Source organism: Triturus cristatus, chromosome 8, assembly GCF_964204655.1.
Source record: "Triturus cristatus chromosome 8, aTriCri1.1, whole genome shotgun sequence".
Lineage (NCBI taxonomy): Eukaryota > Metazoa > Chordata > Amphibia > Caudata > Salamandridae > Triturus > Triturus cristatus.
Genome location: NC_140591.1, coordinates 748,006,240 through 748,029,117, shown reverse-complemented (window position 1 = coordinate 748,029,117; position 22,878 = coordinate 748,006,240). Strand labels below are relative to the sequence as shown.

Below are 22,878 nucleotides of genomic sequence, written 5' to 3'. Positions count from 1 at the left end.
TCATACTCCTACTACCTCTGCCCTATATTAACCCATCCTATATTTAAACTATCCAACCTTTTAAATTACTCCTTCTACCCTCACATTATATCACCAAAACTCACACACTGCACCAGGCCCGGCTCCAGGAACTTTTATTTGGGTGGGCCAAGGGTGCATTCGGGTGGGCCACTACAGGCCCGATTTGTCGCTTATATGTCTAGCCAGGCCTGCTTCCAGCCCTCCTTTATCTCTTCTTAGTCTACCAAGGCCCAGTAAAACACACTCTTTTCCAAATCTCTTTCTAAATGTTATTACTCTCAAAAAGTGTTTTTTTCTCCATGTAATGTCCCTTTGATGGGAAGAGGAGATTTCTAAGGTGGGAGTATCAGGCAAGTGACACTACTCAGGCTCCCTCCGTGCGAGCCTTCAGGAAGAATCCCTCTTCATTACTACCTCCACCTGACCCCAGACTCTGCAGCGTGCTCCCTTACAGGCTTGATTATTCACTTTTGTACCACCCCTCTTCAGTGCATCTTATCTCACAGCTGACCTTGGGCCCCAGCCCCATATGAGCCACCATTCAGTTGCATTTTCATTATTCCTGGTAAAAAAACATTAGTAAAATCACCTTCAAACTTGAAGCATTGAATATAGCAGTAAATGTAATTAGCATGCACTTTAAAGTATGCTTCACAGTTTTCCTAATCACCTGACTGTTAATTAAATATACGAAAACAGAAAGGCCATGACAGGGTTGGATTTAGTGCTTGTGCAAAAGTCTTTTTTGGGGCCCTAACAATGACCTCTTTCTCCATAGATACCTTTACTACCACCCTCCAACAGTGTCCTTCATCTCTCCGCAGCCCCTCCCCCTCATGACCTCCTCCTCAGACTCCATCACTGCCACCCTCCACCAGTGCCCCTCATCGCTCCGTAGCCCCCTACCCCATGACCTCCTCCTCGCTTACCTCACTGCCACCCTCCACTAGTACCCCTCATCTCTCAGTAGTTGCTCCACCTCATGACCAGCTCCTCATATTCCCTCACTGCCACCTTTAACCAGGGCCCCTCATCTCTGTTGCCCCTCTCTCATATGCATTCCATTCGTTGTATTGCGCTACTCATATCAGTGTAGGGTGTCACAGTACTTTACATAACGCACACATTACACAGAGACAATAAATCAGTCTACGGGGAATGTCACATAGGCCAATGAGGATTACACGTGTAGGAGTCACATGTCATCCATACTGGTGGGCAATATATTTTACAAGGCTTTGGTCTGGAGAAGCACAAACTCAGGATTTAAAGAGTACTCCAGTGGTTGGAGGTTGGCTTTACTGATAAAAATGTATGACTTCCCAAACAAACTCTTTTTAGCGACATCAGAATAATGAAAGACTGGAGAAGTTCTAACTATATCACAACACAAAAAAAGGTGAAGTTTGTATGCAGCTCTTTGATGACAGTTCTGAGTTCACTGTCCTATTTTAGGATTGTAACTTCTGAACGGCAAGTAACGCAAGGATCTCTGTGACAAAGGCAGTAACCCACCGAGCTACCCACATAAAATACAGTTAATCTGCATTTAAAAACTAGCAACAGACAAATGATTGCTCTCCAGCAAGATCATAAATCACCAGTTATCTGAACATTTTTTATTATTGTTGTACATCGGTTGCAGATTCATTGCCATTGCCAAGGCCCACCCGGCCCATCCCCTAGAACCGGGCTTGCACTACACTCCGGTTTGAAAAACTGCCCATTCAGACCCACTGTGCTCTCCTACCTTTAAAGTACACTTTATATTTGTAAACGGGTCCCATCCAGGGGTGTCAGGCACCATAGCTGATTCATCCACGTCATCGGGGAATGGTGGTGGGGTGCAGGAATCCATCCCAACCCCTGCACGCGCTCTCCCTGGCTGCACCGGAAGTAGTGGGCTGCTCGACGTCACGGTGCACGCGCTGGAGCTTGTTCCACCGCGCGCCCAAATAGCGTGGTGCGTGTGCTGCAGGCGGCAATTTGTTGCTTTTTTGCAAGCATGTGAGCAGAGCTTATACTTCAAACGGCGGTCGCGCGGCACTGGCCCGTTGCGGCGGCCTTTATAATTTATTTGGGTACACTGACTGTCAGTGTCCCCAAATAAATTATAACGGCCGCCGCAATGGGCCAGTGCCGCGCGGCCGCCGCCGCCCTCAAAACAGTGCCGCCTGGGGCGGACCGCCCCCACTGTCCCCCCTAGCTACGCCGCTGGTACCATCAACAAATGATTAATGATGTAACTAAAGTCTTAAAACTTTCCATTAACTTCAATGCTTTTTAATGAGGTGCTATCATGTATATTGGTCCCAAGATGGCTGCCAACACTTCTTGGATGAAGTGCTAACAGCCAATCAGATCTCACAATGAGATGTGTGGGTAGGCTCCTCCCAGATATGTATGTGATTTTACCTTTGATATTCTCAGCAACTACTAAATGGATTTGCACCATTTAACCAAAATGCATGAGTGTGAACCAAGGGCTACCTCTTTGAGAAATTTGGTGTAATTCCGTTCAGCTGTTCGGGCTGTAGCTGCGATTAAAGGTTCCTATGGAAAATTGCATGGGCAATACACGTTTTGGGACCCCCCTTTTTTCTCAGCCCCTGCTTGACGAATCACCCCAAGACTTTCAGAACAGAAGCGGACCGGAGCGTCCCACCAGTTTTGAGACTTTTGCAAAGAATCCTCAACCGGTGCATGAGTTATTCAAAATAGAATGTTGCAGATTTCCTATGGATAATAGTTCCTAACTACAACTACCTACTGGCGACCGCCAGTAGGTGATATATATATATATATATATATATATATATATATTCACTGAAAAAACCATAGGTTTCACACACGTTATAGTTAGGAATTAGCATTTAAAAAACCTTGCAAATTCACTGAAAAAACCATAGGTTTCACACATGTTATAGTTAGCGGAAGTTTTACTGATAAAAAACCAGTGAAATTCCCCCGTTATAGTTAGTGCAGGCAACTATAACTCACGCGACCGCAATCCTCTGCTGATGCTAATACTGTATTTAGACACTTATTTGCCCATGTCTTCTTCCATACATTTTTAGCTATACATATATTTCAAATATTTTTTTTTCATAAAGACACATATGTCATCAGCAGAAGATTGCGGTCGCGTGAGTTATAGTTGCCTGCACTAACTATAATGGGGGAATTTCACTGGTTTTTTATCAGTAAAACTTCCGCTAACTATAACATGTGTGAAACCTATGGTTTTTTCAGTGAATTTGCAAGGTTTTTTAAATGCTAATTCCTAACTATAACGTGTGTGAAACCTATGGTTTTTTCAGTGAATTTGTACGGTTTTTTAAATGCTAAGTTACTTTACGCCATTCGTGGCGTGCGCGCCCACTTAACGCAGTTCGTTCCGTGCGCGCACAGTGCGCTTCGCGCACCATGCGCGCACAGTAAGCACGCGGTGCGCTTCGCGCACCGCGCGCCCACTTTACGCAGGATGGGCCATGTACGCACGATGCGCTTCGCGCACCGTGCGCACATGGAGGACATATGATGCACTTCGTTTTGCACCATTTGCACACGGGGTGAAGAGAGTGTTGTTAATTTTTTCTTTTATTATTTTTGTTCAAAATATTGTGGTTTTCGGCCACCAAAAGCACAGGGGGTGGGGAGAGTGTGGATAGTTTTTTTTTTTTTTTTTTTTTTACCGTACACGTACGGTAAGCGTACTCGGCAAAATTAGCGAAAAATTAAAATTTGCATTTTTGGCCTTGGGGGGTCTTTGGGGTCTCCCTCAACATGGCTAGGTGTGTGGGAGCTGTCTAAACAGCCCCTTTAGATGTTTATTGGTTTTATTTAACAACCTAACTCTCAGTGCGAGAGAGAAAATGGCGGCCGTCGCTTCCTGGTTTCGGCTGTTTCGAATGTTTACTAAGATCTAAGAGCCAATCAGAATCGCGCTCGCGCACGCCTCCGTACGCGTACGGTAAGCTTACGGTAAGCGTACCGTAAGCTGGCTCAGATATATATATTGATTTAAAGGCTATTTTCTCAGAATCTACTGAACAGATTTACACCAAACCTACAAAAGGCACTTCCTTGACCTGAGGACTACCTCTCTGCCAAATTTCTAGTAATTCTGTTCAGCCGTTCGGGCTGTAGCCCTGTCTAAAGGTCCTATGGAAAAATGCATGGGAAAAACGCGTTTTGGGACCCCCCTTTTATCTCAGCCCCCGCTTGACGAATCCCCCCGAGACTTTCAGGGTAGGAGCGGAGCGTAGCGCCCCACCTATTTTGAGAAATTCGCGAGGATTCGTCGACCGGCGCCAAAGTTATTCAAAATAGAATGTTGCGGATTTCCTATGGAAAAGGGGTCCTAACTATAACTACCTACTGGCGACCGCCAGTAGGTAATATATATATATAAATAATATATATATATATATATACACACAATAATGCAGTCCTCAGGAGCCCACATATTGCATTACTCTTAACGCTAAGGCTCTAATTCCAAGTTTAGCTGCACTGATAAGCATTACATTTGCATCAACCCACCACAGTATTGTGCAATTACAAGTTAAGTCTTCTGGAATAGAGCATTACCATTTATGACTTGATGTAATTTTTGTAATCTCACAAGGAAATCTGAATTCTGTGTTGTTTAACACATACATTTCCTGCTTGACTTGAGCCATGTTGTTAGGGGACACGTATCCTGCCTCTTAAGGTTCCTTTCATTTTGTATCAGGATTCAGGGGCCTTGTAATAGCAACTTCAAAAAAGTTTTAAAGTTGTAGGCTAGCAGTAAGAGAATTTCTGGTTTGTGGATCCCACTTGGATTTGCGGACCTGAAAAGACCAACTTGAGAGAAAGCTACATTTCAATCATGTTTTTATTCTGCAGAGATCCATGGGATTGACAGGCCACATATATTTATGCCTGAAGATATAATGAAAGATGTGGAGAATTATCTTCTCAACATTTTGCTGGGTTTCTCAAATAGACAGTCATAATTACTGGAATGCCTCCTGGGAAATGTTGCCCTGGATGTCTTGCATCCCGTAATACAAAATGTACATGTATTTTACAGAAAATGTAGTCTGCCCAATTACTGATGTAATATTATTGTAGAGTATTAAACTGTGAGAAAGTCACTGTTTGTGGTGCACTCTCCATTTGCTTTCAGATAACAATTCCTACAACATTTAAAAAGTAATCTACACTTATAAGAAAGTTTACTGCTATTTGTTTATTCACAAAATCCAGATGTAAGTTGCTATTAAAAAGCAACTATAGAACGTCTAGCATCACACATGGCTAACCACTGGTACTGCAACACCCTCCAACAGAAGATAAGGGATGTAGGGAGTTTAAATAAAACCTGATAGCAAATAATGTGAAATTCAATTAAATTATTCAAAATAGTTGAAATATAAATAAATATAACTTAATGTTAAGAAATATATGAAAATAATACATATTTTTCATTTAATTCACAAATATTTGAATACCCTATTTTAAATGTGGAAGTTTATGTAACAATAATTTTATTAAACTAAATTATTTTGGGGGCGTGGCTAGGCAAGATGGCTGGGTGGACGTGATCCACTTCAGCTCCGGAGCCACGTATCTGCCGGACGGTGAATCCTCGGAGCGGATGAACTGAAACTCACCAAAATCAAGCCGTATTGGTGGCATGATACAGTGAGTCGGCCAGGGGCATAACTCCCACGCAGCGTTTTGGACTGTTTGGGGGTTTCTCCAGTGGGGCCTGAGACTGAGCACCGAGGCAAGATGGCGCTACAGCTGTTGTCCGTGTGGGACCCAGGGAAGGCAAAGATCTTTGGAGGCAGTAACGGCTGCGGCAGTGACGGTAGCCATCTACTGCCCTTCGTTTCAGCAGACAGCTGTGCCGGGCAAGATTCATACCCCCACGACACGGTCCCCGGTGGTGCGAGAGTCAAGTGGTCGCAGAGAATAAAGACACAACAGAAATGCACCCCAGCCTTTCCGATGCTGTAAGGAGATGAGCAGGACACCCGGGCGCAACAAATTGGAGCGCAAAGGCAGCCCTGGGGGGGCCCCCACCTGCAAAGCCTTCACCTGTTGGAATGTTGAGGCCTGGGCAGAAACTGGAGGGAACAGGCAAAGGCAGTGCTTGAGCTTAAAATGGTACCCGGAACAGGACTACACTAACAATACAAGGGGCACCATGAGCGCGAATGTCTGGGAGGGGGAGTGATTCCCACGGAGCTCTTTTCCAGTAACATCCCCACCCGGAGAGCCAAGGGATAGGGTGTTGGAGCGCCACGCTGTCACACACTTGCTCATTCTGCATGACTCATGAAAGCATTGACTCCAGCGTAGCTACAGCTCAGTTGAAAGCCACTGTCTTACTCAAATCTACACAAGGTGTCCACAAGCCAGAGGGGTAGTATCACACCCCATGGGAAAGGCTCATGCCGCAGCCCTTATGCCACCAAAATAAGTATTGAATAAGGTCACAAACTACTTCTCTGATGCTGAAAAGGGTCCAGCACACGACGAAGGGGGGCAGACTACCACAATGGCATTTACTAGGGAGGATCTAGTGGCCACGCTTAGGGACTTTAACACAGAAATATGTGCGGAGATTAATCATGACCCACAGGCCTCACTAGACCAACTGAGGGCAGACCTCTCCGGCCCCATTTCAATACTCCAGCTAGATGTAGACGCCGTAGGGTCCAGGGTGCTGGAATTGGAGGACCAGAGGCAATCACTTGATACCCGCACATCAAAGATGCAGGAAAAACAGCACGATATCCAGGCACAACTCCACCAGGTCCTCATGAAAGCAGAAGACCTAGAAAATAGATCCAGACTGGAGAACATTCAAATTAGGGACCTGGAGGAGAGCGCGGAGGGGCCGGACTTGGGAGCCTTTGTGCAAGGTCTCTACTCTGAGATACTGCGCCCAAGCCAGTTGAAGATCGAGATTGACTGGATGCATATTGTGGGGAACCAACAAACGGGAGAGAGGAGATGCACACGAGACCTACTCGCCAAGTTGCACTCTTTTAAGACAAAGGAAGCGATCCTACAGGCGGCACGGAAAAAAGAGGAGACCTCTTTCCAAGGCTATAAATGCATGCTCTTCTAGGATCTGGCCCCCTCCACGCTGGTACACAGACAGCAATTACGTCCAATAACAACGTAACGGCAAGAAGACAACATCCGCTATAGATGAACCTTTCCCTTTGGACTCACTTTTGGATTTAACAACCAAATAAGACACATCACATATCAGGAAGAGGGTTTATGCATTCTGGGATTACCGATTTCGGACAAGGTTTGAAAGCAGTCCTCAGAGACAAATGTGTTCAATTGAATTCAACACTAAATAAACAAAGGGCTAAGGAACGAGAAGGGTTGGAGAAGGAACTAGAGAAGGCCCATAAGAAAACACCATCCAGAGTATTGCAGCGTCATCTCAGTGCACTGAAGGGAAAAATCAAGGCGATCTATACGAACAGGGCTGAATACACACTATTTAGACTTTTACAGATATCCTACACCCAGGGGGGTAAAGTGGGATCCCACTTAGCGAGACAGATGCGCAAAAAAAGGGCGCGAGAATACATTGGGGGAATACAGGATATGGATGGTCTACTAATTTACTCAGATGAGACCAAAGCCTGCATCTTTGGAAAGTTCTATGAGGACCTTTACACTGGCTCACCCCCAGACACATCTAGGCAACAACAATACCTAGACTGTCTAGAACTCCACCACATCTCACCTGCTGAGAGGGATCGTTTAAACGAGTCTATCACTGTCAAAGAAGTGAGACAGGCAATCTCGAAGCTTAAAATCCACAAATTCTCTGGACCCGATGACCTGACAGCACACTTTTATAAAATTTTTATGGTGGAGCTTCTCCCACACCTTACCGTGTTGTTTAATGCTATAGCAGAAGATTCCATGGTGTCGACCTCTATGGCAGAGGCCCTGGTCACGGTTATCCGTAAACCAGGGAACAACCCCCAGAGCTGTGCCCCATATAGGCCTATTGCGCTGTTAAACCTAGATGCTAAAATTTTCTCCCCAATATTGGCTGTGCACTTAGAAAATGTAATGCCCGCACTAACCCACCCTGATTAATTCGGCTTCATAAAAGGTAGACAGACACATGATAACATCCGGAGGACAATACACCTGATTTTCCAAATTTAAGATACTAGCGATATTGGTGGGTTTAGACACAGAGAAGGTCTTTGATAGGGTGGATTGGTCGTTTCTCTTCCTTACCATGCAAAAGATTGGTTTTGGGGACAGATTCCTTAATATGGGTAGGGCCAACTATAGACACCCACACTCCAAAGTTCAGGTCAACAGGGCTTCATCACTCCCATTCGCGTTAAGCAGGGGCACGAGGCAGTGTTGCTCACTCTCCCCCCTCTTATTCGCCCTTAGCATCGAACCCTTGGCTACTCAATTTAGAGCAAACCCAGAGATTAAGGGCATTCACTTTGGGGGTACAGAACAGAAGGCTTTTCTCTTTGCAGACGATATCTTGATGACACTTGCAGTTCCAGGTCACTCACTTCAGACACTACAAATAGAATTGGGTAAAATTGAAGGGGTGGCAGACTTCAAGGTCAATTTATCAAAATCTTACATTCTAAACCTTACAGTCTCTGAGGGAGGGGCCCTGCAGCCCCACCGGCTGACCTCTCTTCAATGAGCTAAACGTTCCCTGCAATATTTAGGCATTCAGCTCACACCGAAGATTGAAGACTTGTATAAAGCTAACTATCCCACACTACTGTCTCAGCCCCAGCAAGATCTTAAAGGCTGGAAACTGTTATACATTTCCTGACTTGGAAGGATAAATGCCATCAGAATGACACTACTCCCAAAATTACTCTATCTGTTCCAGGCACTCCCAGTCGACTTCGACTGCGATCTATTACCAAGGCTTCACTCCCTTATTACTAAATTCATATAGTAGGGGGTAGGGCGCATCTTCCATTCCATGTCTTTTGGCGACCCAAGAAGGAGGGGGTGTGGTGCTCACAGACTTCTCACTACACTATAAAGCAGCACAGCTAAGAGTGATGGTAGAGTGGCCAATGAGGGAGTCCGGCAAACACTGGCTCCACATTGATAGGGCGTTAGTGGGAAGGTCGATTTGAGATGTGATCTGGAAGCATAAGAAAGATAGACTGGCCAAAGCATACATCAGCACCCTGACACATACCACTCTCAAGATCTGGGATGAGGTTACGAAAGATGGACTACCTTCCCCTCAACCTACACACCCATACACTTTAACCCAGATTTTCCACCAGCTATGAGGGAAGGCCCATTTGATGGGTGGCGGGACGGAGGTTTCTTGATGGTCTCAGATTTGTTCCACAATTTACTTTTGCGAGTTGCCAAAGGGAATTTAAGGTTCCGAGTAGCAAGCATTGCCACTACCTCCAACTCAAACATTGGGTATCCCAATCATGGATGAGGGAAGCTGCCACCAGAGAGCGTACACAGATAGAGCAATGTATACGGAAGGCGGGCTCAGTGAAGGCGCAATCTCTGCACTTTATTCAATGTTACTATTAACAGTGCACACACCGCAAGCAAGCTTCAAATCGTTCTGGGAACAAGTGGTGGGGAGGGACATTGCAGAAGAAGATTTGCGTCACATATGGTTGGACATTTCCAAGAATAATCACTCAGTGGCCTTGAGGGAGGCTCACTACAAGACCCTGTTTAATTAGTACTTATACCCCTCTAAACTCGAAAAGATATCCCTGGACACATCCAAGCTATGCTGGCGAGGGTGTGGCCTTCTTGGGGATTTCCGTCACAAATGGTGGGATTGTCCTTCAATTCGTGCTTTTTTTAAAGAGATTTTATCACACATTAAAGGAATGCTGTTGTACCCCATACCAACCTCTATAGAGGGAGTACTCTTGGACATTAGAGACCCAACCTTGAGCACCAGACGAGGGCGGACAAGGCTATTCCATTGATATGTCTTGGGGCAGCCAAAACTACAATAGCAGCAGCCTGGAAAAAGAAAGAGGCACTTGCTCTGTCGCTATGGCATACACGACTCTGGAGAATCCTCACCATGGAAAGAATGGTGTATATCTTTAGAGATGAATACAGAAACTTTTAATACAAATAGGGCCTGTTAATTACCTTCCTGTCCCAGGGTTTTCCCTCGGCGGTTTGTCCCGACTCCATGAGAGCTATGCACTAACGTCTAGGCTTGACTTAGCGCAGCAAAGTGTTAAGGATGGCAAGATATCTGTGAGAAAGGTAATGCCCCTCTATTCGGCACAAACCTGATTGCCCAAATGTTTACCTTTGATGTTACATCAACACCAGGCAGGGGAAGGAAAGGGTGGGTTAGGGTTTTTTTTTGTACATTAGAATTGTTTGGGGTGCTAACCCCAATGTTGGACTTGGTAAAATGGACATCATGCACAATGTGTGAAGGGGTGAGGGGACTTTCCAAGGCCAGAAACTGTACTTGTAATAGATCGTAATGCACACATGAAGTCCTGTATAATTTGCAATGTGTTATATTTCACGCAGAAATCAAGTTGAATAAAAAGATCTTTGAGGAAAAAACGACATTAATTTGAATTAATTCTATACATAATGTTAAATAATTAGTATGCCTTAGTAAAAACATTTTTTTAGGTGGGAATTAAGTTGTTTTAATTTAAATTTCTGAAGCATTAATTTAGTTTAATTTAATAGGTATCGGTTAATTAAATATTTGATGCAAAATCAAATTACTACTGCTGTAGTTTGTTTTATTTTGTTCAAATTTTAAAATACATTTTATAAAATGAATTTACATTTATAATTAACACAAAACTATTTTTATATTTATTTTTGAAAGTTATTTTTACAAAAATCCTTCTATTTTACAATGTTGAGAACACCATCTCAACTGTGGAATTTCCCTATGGATGTCCATATCTTAAAGTTTCTATTGGTAGGTGTCAGACCTTCCTTGCCCTGATTTGCTGGCTGAACTGCCACATTGACTATGAGATTTGCAGTTTTTTTGTAATGAACATAAATAAGTGAGTGTTTGTTTCGGAAACCTACCCAGTGTAGTAGGGAAACATATCACAACCATATATTATGACATTTACACAGCCGAAGGTCTCTATATCTGGGTGGCAGTACTCTTCAATACTAAATAGCTGGGTGAGAGGCCACTTTGTATATATGCTTTCTGTGTATCTTTGCCTGGAAAGTTTATAAAGGAATGTTACTCTTTGGCCTCCTTTGCCCAGGTTGAATATTTGGTCTCTGGTTTGCATATCTTTTTCTCTTGGGTCTCATGAGTGTAATGATGCTTTACGTGGAAATGGATTGGAATCCTATCTTTGCCACTTGCCCACAAATGCTATACAGCACTTGGGAAATCATGATTGTTAAATGTGAAAACATGTTGTAAAGTCTAGTGTTGGTCCAAAGACAAGAGAAATGGGGGGGAAATGGACCACTTGTCTTGTGTAGCCAGGGTCTTAAGTCGCGCGGAGACCGTCTTAAAAAACCCTCATATATGTACACAGGCAAAAGGGCGGTATATCTTGATTCTCCGCCAAGGTGTACTGTAACAGCATGATCATTGGGTCATTCCTTAGTCAATATGCTGACCTCCGCCACGAGGAAGACCAACTGGTTTATCAGAAGTGGTTAGAAATGAAAAGAGGGTGTGTTTGTGGACTCTGATAAAGTGAAAATAAAATTCCTCGTGTCGCTACTGATGTGGGTTTTATTAAAAGAAATTTAAAAAATGCAGTTGTGCGTGTGTAGACCAAGTTACTGGTCTGACGCACTAGTGTTGGTCAACATGTTTCAGCCTCTTGGATTCTCTAGAGGCTTCCGTCAGGACCGGGGTTTTGAAGAGTGCTTTATGACTCTTAGTGGTTAGGTGGGTACTCGCCACCTCAATGTTTGTGAGGTCAAATCCGAAGTATCTGTACCTGGAAGGAAAGAATGTACATTATCACAACCTCTCACAGAACGTGGATATACTGAGGATGTGCTCGAGGAAGCCCAAAGGACAGTGGCCTTTAAAAAACGAGAAGAACTTCTTCATCCATCACAGAAACCCACGAACCCACGCGAGGTGTTTGTCTTAAAATATTCAGCGCAAGCCTCACAAATAAAGAAAGTTATCCGCAAACGCTGGGAGATCATTTCACAAGAAATTGATTTTACGGACTTATATAGAGACCCCCTCTATTCGCACACACTAGATCCAAGAACATCCGAGAACTACTCAAATCAAAACATTTACCCAGAAGACAAACCTATAAAGGCATGCGTAAATGCCATAATTGTGGTCAATGTGGTAACGTTATCGTAGGCAACACATTTTCACATCCTCAGTCAGGTCAGAAAATCACATTGAGACACTCCTCAGATTGTAACACTGAGGGTGTCATTTACGCGATTCAGTGTCCTTGTGGATTAGTCTACGTAGGGAGAACCACGAGAAAAATTAAGACGAGAATAGTGGAACACAAAAGCACCATACGCAATAAAAATCTCAAATCTTGCCTAGCAACACATTGGGTAAACACCTCACATACCATACCACAATTACGTTTCACCGTTTTGGAAAAAATACAATCTATCACAGGTATTGATTTCAATACAACTTTAGCACGTAAAGAAACTGTTTGGATAAAAAAACTTGGCACGCTGACCCCGGGCGGCCTCAATGACCATGTGGAACTGTTATGTTTTCAGTAAGTTGCTTTCTTAAAATATTACCACTCATAAAGTGTTTCGTTCAATGTCCTCACCAAGGACATGCTCTGGTCTGAAGTCACACATTTGCTATTTGTAAAGATTTGAACTCTTTCTTTTTATCTTTGTCTTTCCTTTTTTTCACATTCATGTTTACATTTGACTTCCCACATTCTCGCATTGTCTTTCGGCTTTTTATTTCCTGAGCATACGCCAGAATTATATGTTTTCAATAAAGTTTTGAATTAAAGCCGCCTTATTGACAGTACGGCCCCTTTAAAAACGTCCTGGGAACGTAAGAGTCAACACGCACGCTCTCTACTGACGATGGAACACATACCAAGACGGAACCTTCTCTGACCTGCTGGTAAGCGGTGTTTGATTCTCTGGAAACTACGCCCCTGGTTTTTAACTTGGATCCCGTTTGGGTTTCCTTGTGACTCAGGCTGAATAGTTTTTATTTTTCATCTTTTCAGCTTCCTCGACTCAAAAGCCTGGATTTCAATGTGGTCTCTTGGGTAAGACTTTAGATAAAACACATGGGTGCTTTTCTAAAAGGGGAACACATATTGCGAGGACTTGGAGAGAAAATTTACATTTAATATCTCTCGGTTATACAGATGCCTGACTTCATCAGAAAGCGGCGAATTTCATTTCGACATTCGTTTGGGATTAACTCCGTTGTGAGTACAATTTCATTCACCTGTCGGGTTTAGCTCGGCTGTTTGTATTCAATCGTTAGCGACACAAAGTTTTTTAAGACACCGTTGAGCACCGAATTATTAGCACGTTTTTTTTTTTTTAATCATCCACAAAGCATAGGGACACTTTCTCTTTCCTTTTCTTCTTTTCTTTGGCCTTTCTGTTTTTATTTCTCGTCACCCACACACATAATGTTATTCTTTGAACTCTTGGGTTAGGCTACCAAGAGTAGGTCTTTTCACTTGTAAGAGTCACGAGGCATTCACTTACTGCACGTCTTTTGAGTGCAAATCCTATTGAGACTTCTGTAACCCAATATATGTAGTCAATGAGACTTTCTGTTTGGTTGTAGCTCTCAGTACGGTGGACCATTTGGAAATTGACTTCCCCTCTACAATGTGCATTCCCTGAAGAAGGGTTTTACAAACCCAAAATGCATTGGGACTTTTCTTTGTAATGAAGAGTACATTGATTATGTTGCCTGTGGAGTTAACAAAATTTGAAGGATAGAATACGTTTGTCAATCCTCATCTTTTCATGATTTTGATCAACTGATTGTTGCGTTTGCATTTATTTATTGACTACCTAAAAAGTGAAGAATATCATGTATTTCGATGTTTTAAACCATTCAAAAGAATAATAAATTACATTCATAGACTTAGATAGTCCTTGGCAGTGCGTCATGCAGGTTTGGGTCACTCCATTCCTCTTCTTTTGACAATAGTTTGATTGGCCACAGATGTATGCAATGACATCAACCATTGCCTCTAGTTCAGAGATTTTCTAATTGCAAGCACTCAGAACTCTTGATTGTACACTTCTGTGGGAATGATCCAGGCACCATCACAGTGGTAGCACTCAAAATTCAAATGAAGGAGACATTGGCACAATTTACGGCTCTCTTTCCTCACGCTCTTTTTATATATTGCAACACTTGTCAAAGTCAGAAGTGGCAGGGGTCAAGTTTGATTTGTCTAAAGATTGAGAAATCTCAGAGACATGTCAACAAAGCAATTTCAGCATTTCTCTGTGACCATGAAATGGGCTACGAATATTATCTGTTTCTGCATGTCTGGAACTTATTAAAAGGATGTTGTGCATTTCACAGCAGAAGGTAACAGAATCTTTCTTAACAACATTAGGAAACATATCCAGTTTGACACATGTGAGCACAACACACTATTAACACAACAGCTCTTCTCAGAGCCACCTTACACCACTAAAACAGGATATACTTCAAATATTTTTAAAAAAAATTATTTTAATGGTACCACGTTACCTTTGAGGTACCTCACTAGGTAAAACCATGTTTTGTGGGCTTTTAGCTGATAGTGTGGTGGTGATGCAGAACCAATGTAAGATTTAAAAATAACAAGTATGTGTGTGTAAATATGTGTCTGTCTATCCAGGTACATGATTCAATGTTTGTCTATCCCTGTGAATGTGTCTCTGTGTGTGGGTGTCTATTAGGGAGTGCATGAGCATGTTTATGAGTGAAGGGTGAGGGACTGTGTCTGTGGTTTTGTGTGTATTAGTCTGTGTATGGATGTGAGACTATGAGTGTGTTCTTTTCTCTGCCATTTTCCAAGTATATATATGGTGGTAAAGAGTGTCTGTGAGTAATGATTTTGTGTGTGCAGGGCTGGTGTATATATAAGTGTGTGCTTTTGTGTGTCTATATCCGAGTGTGTGTAAGTGGGTGTTTTGTGTGTGTGTGTGTCAGTTTGTGTGATTTTAACAAATTGTATAAAATAAGTAAAAATATAAAAAAGTAACAAACCAATACCAATTTGTATAGTACTATAGACATACACATAAAATAACAGTACTAATTTATACATATAAAATTATATGTAAAAATCCGTGGAATTATTTTTACACGCAATGTACTTGGAAAACATGCATATGTGCAGAAAAACTGCCATTTAATCATTCATAGTCTTGCTTTTGGAATATCCAGCTCCTTAGACTCCCTCACCTCAAACTGCGCTCCTCTTAAGGACATCCTACATGGCACTGACAGTGATGGAAATCAACTGACTCGCATTTTAGCCTTGCAGCCTCTTCAAAACTAGCTGCATCATTTGCAATCCCATCACGACCGACACCCCACTTATCTGGCTGATATTTTCACAACAACCGATGGCTGTCTGCACACATGGAGCCAGGACACCCTCAGACTGGAGATTAAGTAGTGGAGAAGAGGAAAGAGGAGGCAGTAGACTTTTGTTTATATGCACCCAGGAACTGTGCCAATATGCAAGGTTCAATCAGAACAGTCCCAACACTGCTCCAATTTTGATAAGAGAGGAAGGAAGATTTTTTAAAGAACACTTCTTCACAATGACATAACAGTCCACCTCCATTCTCAGAAACCAGAATCCCCTTCAGTCACTCATTGACTGTAATTTTTCCTTTACCCTTTAAACCGCTCCACTGCCTGCTGTCTATGTTCATGCTACACAAATACCTGGTGACCCACCAAGGTGTAGGCAGAATTCCTTGGCTTCATGTTATTAAAACTCTTTTGCAGAGGCTGAGCCTAGATGTCTATTGTTTTTTCCCAGAGCAACTGTGCCAGCTATCCAGAGGAAAGATCAAAAAACCTGTATTAGGAGGCTGCAGCCACGGATATCTTGACCAAGAGCACAGTCTTACACTGTCTTCCATTGATTTTATATCCTTTATGAGTTTTGAGGTCACTAATGATGAAATTGAATACTCTCTGGCACGTAAACTATATCTGCAGTTCAGACATGGTATCCTCCCGGTCAAATCTTTTACTTCCAACTGGTCTGCAGGGAGTGAGGGTGGCGATGATTAATGTCCTGAATGTGGTGGGGGGAAGAATTATTAAAACACTAAGGGGCCCGTTACGATTGTCCGCCCGCCATCGCAAAGGAGACAGGGACCGACCGCCCAAGTTGCGGCGGTCCCGCCATGTGAATCAGGATGCGCCCGCCACACTGGCAGGAGCATCCTGGCCCTTTAACATTGCGGGTGGATCTGCTGGCTGCAGGCCTGCTCGCAATGTTAAAGGACTGTGCACAGCACTGCCATGCACTACATGGTAGGCACCACGTGGTGCCTGTCATGTAGTGCATGGCAATGAGGAGGGGTACCATAGGTACCCCCCATGTGCACCCCCACTCCCAACACCCTGGGCCCCCAACAGACGGAACCACATGCCTTTACATGGCAGCAAAGCGAATCACCACCTGTGTCACAATATGGATGGCGGTGTCTTGCAGACACCGCCACCATATTGTGCACGTTTTCCACCCGGTTGACGGGTCAACCAGCGGAAAAGCTGACTTACCATCCGCCGCGGACCCCTCAGCCATCTTAATATGACTGAGGTTCAATTGGGCATGGATGGCAGGCGGATCGCACCCGCCGGGCCGGCAGTGGCTACTGGCGGCCCGGTGGGGGCGATCCGCCCACCATCCTAATGGGCCCCTTATTGTTCTTTTGCCCCAAATGCAGTAGTCTACAGGCAAAGTAAAGTATTCCACTTTGTAAGAATCTTGATACCAGGAGTTGCTTTTAGAATTCTGAGCACTAGCACACGCAAGCCCTATGTTTTTGGTGTGGTAAAATTTCTCAGGGCTGTCTAGATAAGGCGCTCCAAGTCCATGTGATAGGCATTACCTCAGCAATTATAACAGGGAAGAAACCAGTCAAAAGTCTTGCAAATTGCAAATGTGCTCAACCCATTGAATGTTCTGCTCTATTTTGATATGTTGCCCTTTTTTTATGACAGTTTTTATGGGCAAAGAAAGCCTTGAGGTGATCGCACTCTTGCTTGAAAAGGGGATCACTAACCTTGGCCTGATGAAGCGCCTTACGGTGCGTGATGCGGAGGGGAGATCCCGTACTCTGGCTAAGGTCTCTAGAACTGCTAAAGGGGCCAGAGCTCAAAAAAATTAGGCAGGACACAGCGGTAATACTACACAGGAAGAAGAAAATGAGGGAAGCAGCTCAAGCTTCCATTTGAGTGAGATCCTCGAGGGCTCATCGGAGTCAGACAGAAGCTTTTATTCAGGGGTGGGAAATGTGACACCAGAAACGCTGCACTGTATTTTATCTGACTTGTTTTTGTAAACTGTTTTTATTATTTTTACTTTGTTGATCTGTGTAATAGAAATAAAGTATTTTGACTGACTGGCTGTACAAGTGCCACCTACTTACAGACATACACAATTTTCCACCTCTAGTTAAATAAGCCACACCATCTTTAGGCAGAGTTTCCCCAATATGCAATTTTTTCTGTTCTTACTTACAGTTTTTTTTGGGGGGGGGGGCGGGGCGTATTATCATTGTTTCTGTGAGCGACAACATACTGAACACTTCACTCCTCATCTCCACTTTTGGAAAGAATAACTAGACAGTGGGACAGTGAATGACTTCTGTCATATCATAAAACATTTGCAGACATCCTAAAACACACAACATTTGAACAGATACTTGAGTTTCACCTTCTACTTCACTAACATGCTGTCACTGTCGTTGAGGGCTTGACCTTCCCTAGTCCAATCGTCTTTCTCATTCATTTACCTTTGAGAATCTTGGTGTAATTGTTTCCCTCAATGCCCAGAGGCCATTTTATGGCAAAATATGTGCTTAAGAAATGCAATACACAAACAGCTGTTCTTCATTGGTTGTTATTTTGCAGCGTGCTTGTCATTTGTTCCCCGCTATAAATGCAGAGAGCAAGAAAGATCAGTTTTAATATCCATTAATGCTCCGTCTGGAGAGTTTAAAGGACCATGACCAAGGTTGGAATCACTATCTTGTTGATGTTTTTTGCAGGTTTGGGGGAAATTAAGAACGCCTATATTTCTTCTCAACAGACACAGAACGTTCTTTACTGAATTATATTAAGACAAATGCTAACATTTCTCCTCTATTTTACTTTCCTTCAAAAGGCTGCACAGGAGCTCTAGCAAGGGAGTTTGTTTCGGCATACCCACGGTCTACGGTCACAGTGTTTGACTTGCCTAAAGTGGTAAAAATGGCTAAGAAACACTTCATATCCCCAGAAGAAACTCAAATCAAGTTCCACGAAGGTATGTTGGTTTCTTGTACGTGCTAATGTTGGTCATAAAAAATGAGGGGCAGATTTATGTGGGACTTGCGCCACATTTACGCCGCCGTTGTGTCACTTTTGTGATGCAGCGGCGGTGTAAACCCTGCGCCATGTTGCGCCCCATTTACATCGTGACGCATCTATGGAGATGCGTCACGGTGTAAAGCCCTGCGCCACATGAAACCTGCGTCAGGTTTCATGTGGGCGTTTCTACTCAGGGGGGGCGTTCCGTCGCAGGAACGCCCCTGAAAAGTGACTCCGTGAAATCTATACGATTTCACGGAGTCACTTTCCCAACGCTGATGCGTCAAAACCCTGCGCCTGCTTGAAGCAGGCGTAAGGCTTAACGCACCATGTTATTGATAGGGTAGGTTGGAACAGCGCCAACCTTACGCCGGCAGATGCGTCACGTATCTGCTTGTCCTTGCGCCTCGATACACCGCATTGTAAATGCGGCGCATCTGCGGTGGCGCAAGGGCAAACTTGCGTGACGCATCTTCCCTGGCGCATCCCAGCTGATTTGCAGGGATGCGCCAGGGAACATAAATATGCCCCTGAATTTTTATACAAAAAATATTTATCTTGCCTCAAAAACGCTGAAACTGCAGTAGGTTAATAACCGAAAGTGGATACAGGCCAACAGAGAGGAGGACCAGATTACACGTCAGAGAGAATGAAACTATCGCATGTTTGCGTGCGTTAATTTTGCTCAGTCTGATTATTAGTGAGTATGTGATAACAGCATGCAATATGGAACTCCATGTGGTTTTACAGCAGGAAAATCGGACCCACATAGGGGCATATTAACAAGCCAGGCGATAAAATGATCGCCGCTTTAGCGGCAGAAAACTGCCGCTAATACGGTGATAATTGGCTTAATAATATGCTCTATGGAATTCCAATTGAAGCTCAGGTTAGACGTCCTTCACATCTAACATGGGTTTCAATTGGAATTCCATAGAGCATATTATCAAGCCCATTATCGCCGTTTTAGCGGCAGTTTTCTGCTGCTAAAGCGGCGATAATTTTATCGCCTGGCTTGATAATATGCCCCCAAGTGTGAAAACGGTAAAGTGGCATGCCCAGGACATTGCAACTCATAATTATTGGCAAAGCATTAGGTGCCGATTCTGCCCCTAATAACTGTGACTTGACTAGCTAAGAATCAATATTTCAAAGTTAGAATAAATACTATTGGAATTTGTGATTATGCCTAAATGTGGCAATATAACCCATGCCTGAAACTACTCTGACAGTCTGTGCTTGACGTGTAAATACATTTAATTTTATTTATTTGTGTTGAATTTATATATCGCTTCAATAAAGTGCCTCACAGAATTTAATGAGCCAATAGTTTTAAATTTAGCAATAAAGACGAAATGCAGTAGCAACGAGTGGTTTTATGCCAGCATATTAATCAAATAATTAGCGTTCTAAAACAATGCTGAAACTAAAATATTGACATCCAAAATATCGTGGAGTTAATTATATATTGGGAAGTATATATTTATATAGATTACTTTTATCAACTCCGCATATACGTATATTTTCATCAAGGTACACATCTGTGGAGTTAAATATAGTAAGCATGTGCTTATTTATAGATATTTACCCAGTCCATATTTCACCTTGATTTTTTTTGCTCTAATATTTTTCCAGCAAGATATTTAAAACTCAGAGCTATGTTTACAAGGAAATGGCATGGTGCTATGTAGCACACAAATTAGCAGTGCCACGCTCCATAATTTAAAAAATGGTGGGATGCGCTGTATTTACAAGAATAAGGCTCCCCCCCATGTTTTCCCCTGCACTAAACAAAAAGCTGCCTAGTGCCAACACAGACACCCTGGCGCCATGGTGCTAGGGTGCCTGCGCTGCAGGGATGATTGTTTACGTGCATGACACCTTCCTGCACATAAACAATCTTAAAAGGCGTTTTTTCTTTCTAAGTGTGCTGCAGAATGTATCACACATAAAAAGAACAAATAAAAGTATTTCTTCTCGTTGAGCAAATCTAAAGCCTGCTATCAGTGGCGTTAGATTTACACAACGTTGTAATAATAATAATCTTTCTTTATTCGGAATTAAACACAACTGTACAAAGATACATTAAAAGCAGAAAAAAACTACAAAAAGTAAGCCATAAAACACATCATAAATACAGTTAAAATCACATCTTAGTAACGTACAGAAACACCAAATCCAGTCCACCATCAACACATCTAGAATTTCTGGATCTGCCATCCTTGCTGGGCGGGGAAATCCCCTTAGGAGACAGTGTGGATGTAAGCTATGAGTTACTCAGCCGGAAAATCGTTAACTCATTAGAGGTGATGGCCCCTCTGCGTAAAATCAGGGATAGATCCAAGATCGCTATGCCTTGGTTCACTGCTGAGCTATTGCATTTGAAGCTTTGTTGTAGACGTGCGGAGCGAGCTTGGAGAAAACACTATCTAGATTCTGAGAAAGCCCTTTTTAAACAGGCCTTATTGACCTATAAAACGCAGATTAAGGGGGCCAAAGCGCGATTCCTGGAGGAATCACTCTTAAATGCATCAAATAAAACGCAGGCCTTGTTTAAGATCGTTGGGGACCTCTCTCGACCTGCCTCTGCTGCCAACGATATCCCTGCCTCCCAAGCTCTGTGTACCTCTTTGGCGCAGGCTTTTGAAGATAAGATCGCTTTGATCTTAAGCAAGCTTGCTCCAACAACTACATCTGTTATTCAGCTTGCACAGGGTCCCGTATTAATGGCCGCTATGGAGACAAAAAGGGTAGTTGGTAGACAGGCACAGCTGGATAGTTTTCCCCTTCCGTCTTTTGAGGAGTTCTGTCTGTTGGCTAATAGTTTATCCTCGGGTTCCCCTTTGGACCCATTGCCACACAAATACTGGAAAGTATTCCAGGCGGAACTTTTTCCTCCGCTGTATGCTATCTGCTGCCAGTCTCTCTCTTTGGCACGTGTTCCGGAGTGTTGGAAATTAGCAGTGGTCTCACCTTTATTGAAGAAGGAAACTCTGGACCCCACCTGTCCAGCAAACTACAGACCTATATCGTTGCTTCCTTTCCCCATTAAGATTCTGGAGAAACTGGTTACTAAACATCTGTCCAGTTTTATGGAGACCAATTTCTGTCTGGACGCGTCTCAATTCGGCTTCAGACCAGTACACGGCACGGAGTCTGCCCTGGTGACCGTTTTGGACGATCTTCGTTCGCGAGCCGACACTGGGCGAGCAGCCTTTTTAGTGCTGCTCGACATGTCGGCCGCCTTCGACACGGTCAACCATGACATCCTGGTCAGAAGACTTGAGGATGTAGGGGTGAAGGGTTTGGCTCGTGATTGGCTGATCTCCTACCTGGGTGATAGGCGCCAAGTTGTGGCCTTGCCACCATTCCAGTCGGAGATTAAAGCGGTTGAGCAGGGCGTCCCGCAAGGGTCTGCCATTAGCCCTATTCTGTTCAATCTCTATCTCCGCCCTCTGGTGAGTTTGATTAAATCATTCGGCATCTCGGTTATTAATTATGCCGACGATACGCAGCTCATCTTTTCCATCGAGGGCAAGGATGCGGTGCCTCTGGAGACTTTCCACCAGTGTATGGCGTTAACTGCAGACTGGTTGAGGCAGAACTCTCTGCAGTTCAATGGCTCAAAAACAGAGGTATTACACTGCTCACTGGATCGTGTCCCTCGGCCACTGCCTCCTGATTTTTGGCCTACCTCTTTGCAGGATGCTCCCATGGCAGCAGCCTCCACCAGGAACCTGGGCGTAGTGCTTGGGCCTAATCTTCAACTGGACCTCTTTGTAAATAAAACTGTGGCCACCTGCATGATGCTGCTCCGTATGCTGTGGAAGATTCTTCCGCTGCTGCCGGCCCAGGTTCGGCCAGAAGTGGTTCGTGGCACCATACTGAGCAGGCTGGATTACTGCAACGCACTACTGCTGGGAGCTCCAATTAATCTGGTGGCTAAGCTGCAACGTGTGCAGAATATGGCGGCCAAGTTGGCTCTGTCCCGGCGCCGATCCGATTCTTCTTCCACGGCGCTAGCTGATCTTCATTGGCTACCTGTCCCGCAACAAGTTATTTTTAAAGCACTTTGTTTAGTGTTTAAAGCACTTCATGGGCAAGGACCTGTTCCGCTGCAGGAATTGTTCCAGTGGTATGTGCCCACTCGCTCCCTTCGGTCTCTGTCAGCACATCTTGTGGTAATTCCAAAGGTAATGAAGGCTCAGATGGGCGGGCGGGCTTTTAGATTTGTGGCAGCTAAACATTGGAACACTCTTCCCCTGTCGCTGAGAAGCTCCGGG

At 43.8% G+C, this 22,878-nt stretch overlaps 1 protein-coding gene across 1 annotated transcript in view; it reads left to right on the top strand.

Annotated features, from left to right (window-relative positions):
* The window catches only part of LOC146805017 (acetylserotonin O-methyltransferase-like), a 582,624-nt gene that overhangs the window by 347,730 nt on the left and 212,016 nt on the right, over window positions 1–22,878 (top strand). The window contains exon 6 of the mRNA XM_085622166.1: window positions 18,411–18,551. Coding sequence (XP_085478292.1) covers window positions 18,411–18,551 — 141 coding nt within the window. The remainder of the gene's footprint in view (window positions 1–18,410; window positions 18,552–22,878) is intronic.